This window comes from Malurus melanocephalus, unplaced genomic scaffold (genome assembly GCF_030028575.1).
Source record: "Malurus melanocephalus ecotype Western Australia unplaced genomic scaffold, MMel_1.1 scaffold_1402, whole genome shotgun sequence".
NCBI lineage: Eukaryota > Metazoa > Chordata > Aves > Passeriformes > Maluridae > Malurus > Malurus melanocephalus.
The window spans coordinates 15,681-18,383 of NW_026624634.1; the positions used below are offsets into that span (position 1 = coordinate 15,681).

Below are 2,703 nucleotides of genomic sequence, written 5' to 3' on the forward strand. Positions count from 1 at the left end.
CCCACAGGAAGGCCCAGGAGAGCCAGAAAAAGATGAAATTTTAGGGTATTTTGGGTGATTTTAGGGATTTTTTGGCGGATTTTTTTGCGGATTCTTATTGGACGCCCTAAAGAGGGCGTGACCATTTAAAATATGCAAATGAGATGCAAATTAACCCTCAGGAAGGCCCAGGAGAGCCAGAAGGAGATGAAATTTCAGGGTATTTTGGGTGATTTTAGGGATTTTTTTTGCGGATTTTTTTGTGGATTTCTATTGGACGCAATGAAGTGGGCGTGGCCATTTAAAATATGCAAATGAGATGCAAATGAACCATTAGGAAGGCCCAGGAGAGCCAGAAAGAGATGAAATTTTGGTTGATTTTGGCCATTTTTGGGGCGTTTTCTGCGCGATTTTTTTACGGATTCTCATTGGATGCCTCAAAAGGGGCGTGGCTATATCGAATATGCAAATGAGATGCAAATGAACCCCCAGGAAGGCCCAGGAGAGCCAGAAGGAGATGAAGCTGCTGCTGGACATGTACAAATCGGCGCCAAAGGAGCAGAGGGACAAAGTGACGCTGATGGCGGCCGAGAGGAAGAGCAAGGCCGAGGTAATTAACGCTAATTAGCGCTGATTAATTAACGCTGATTAATCGTGATTAACCCTAATTAGTCTTGCTGAGTGATCTAATTAATGTGGGAGGGGCCACGGATGATTTTTGTTCGTTAATGAGCTCAACGTTAATTTTTTTTTGTTTGATAATTAATTAATTGATTAATTATTATTAATTAGTGAATATTAATTAGTGGAAATGGGAGGAGGTGGAGGTGTTCAATGGCGGGACCGAGATCCCATTGGCTCCCATTAACTCTTCCCATTAATCCATTAATTCCTTTTGATTAATCAATGAATTAGGCATTAATTAATGATTAATTAGCGATTAATTAATGACTGTTAATTAGCTGGAGGAGCTCCATGAGCACTGGCAGGACCGAGATCCCTTTAACTCCTATTAACTCTTCTGTTTAAACCACAAATATCCATTAAGTAAAGAACAAATTAGACATAAATTAATGATTAATTAATGATTAATTAGTGATTAAGTAATGATTAATTATTGATTAATTAACATTAATTAATGAGCTGGGGGAGCGCAATCCCATTGACTCCTATTGATTCCCTTTGACTCTTCCGTTTAATCCATTAATTCCTTTTGCTTGATCAATTAATTAGGCATTAATTAATGATTAATTATTAATTAATTACTATTAATTAACTAGCTGGAGGAGCTGCGGGGGCGCTGGCGGGAGCTGGAGGAGCGCGAGGACCCAAACTCCACCCATTAATTTACTGCTCCCGTTAATTCCCATTGATTAATTAATGAATTATACATTAATAATGATTATTAATGATTAATTATTAATTCATTAATATTAATTACCCAGCTGGAGGAGCTGCGTGGGCGCTGGCGGGAGCTGGAGGAGCGCGAGAGCCCAAACTCCGCCCATTAATTTACTGCTCCCGTTAGCTCCCATTGATAAATCGATGAATTATGCACTAATAATTATTATTCATGATTAATGATTAATTAATTACCATTAATTACCCAGCTGGAGGAGCTGTGGGGCTGCTGGTGGGAGTGAGATCCCACTGACTCCCATTGACTTTCATCTTTAAACCATTAACTCCTATTCATTAATTAACGAATTAGACATTAATTAATGATTAATTGGGGATTAATTATTGATTAATTAATGACTGTTAATCAGCTGGAGGAGCTGCGGGGGCGCTGGCAGGAACGAGATCCCATTGACTCCCATTCACTTTCACGTTTAATCCATGAATTCCTTTTGATTAATCAATGAATTAGGCATTAATTATTAATTATTAATTAATTAATTACCATTAATTACCCAGCTGGAGGAGCTGCGTGGGCGCTGGCGGGAGCTGGAGGAGCGTGATCCCATTGACTCTTCCCTTTAATCCATGAATTCTCATTGATTAATCAACAAATCAAACATTAATAATGATTATTAATTATTAATAATTGATTAATTACCATTAATTAACCAGCTGGAGGAGCTGCGCGGGCGCTGGCGGGAGCTGGAGGAGCGCGAGCGGCGCGAGAGCAAGAAGCTGGCGGACGAGGAGGCGCTGAGGAGGCTCCGCATGAGCGAGGAGCAAATCGAGCACCTGCAGAGGAGATTGGCGGCCACCAAACAGGTAAATTACTCATAGGATACTCACAGGTTACTCATAGGAGGATAAATTACACCTGGGATACACCTGAGTGTATAAAACCACACCTGGGAGCAAATCGAGCACCTGCAGAGACGATTGGTGGCCACTAAACAGGTGAGAAAATTACTCATAGGATACTCATAGGTTACTCATGGGTGTAAAAACACACCTGGGAGCAGTTAAATACACCTGGGATACACCTGGGAGCAAATAGAGCACCTGCAGAGATGACTGGCTGCTACAAAACAGGTGAGTAAATTACTCATAGGATACTCATAGGATACTCATGGGTTACTCATGGGTGTAAAAACACACCTGGGAGCAGTTAAATACACCTGGGAGCAAATCGAGCACCTGCAGAGGAGACTGGCGGCCACTAAACAGGTGAGTAAATTACTCATAGGATACTCATGGGTTACTCATAGGAGGATAAATTAAACTGGGATACTCCAGAGTGTGTAAAAATACACCTGGGAGCAAATC

At 41.0% G+C, this 2,703-nt stretch overlaps 1 protein-coding gene across 3 annotated transcripts in view; it reads left to right on the plus strand.

Moving 5' to 3' along the window:
• Nucleotides 1-445: 445 nt before the first annotated feature.
• LOC130586929 (E3 ubiquitin-protein ligase BRE1B-like) overlaps nucleotides 446-2,703 on the plus strand; it is a 3,915-nt gene continuing 1,657 nt past the window's right edge. Inside the window, exons 1-2 of one of the 3 annotated variants that reach the window (XM_057387863.1) lie at nucleotides 446-589; nucleotides 2,053-2,202. In XM_057387863.1, the coding sequence (XP_057243846.1) occupies nucleotides 497-589; nucleotides 2,053-2,202 (243 nt within the window). In that variant the 5' untranslated portion in view covers nucleotides 446-496. Of the gene's footprint in view, nucleotides 590-1,259; nucleotides 1,319-1,424; nucleotides 1,475-2,052; nucleotides 2,203-2,703 lie in introns of those variants that run through there. The other 2 variants (XR_008966731.1, XR_008966730.1) reach the window with 2 other exon arrangements.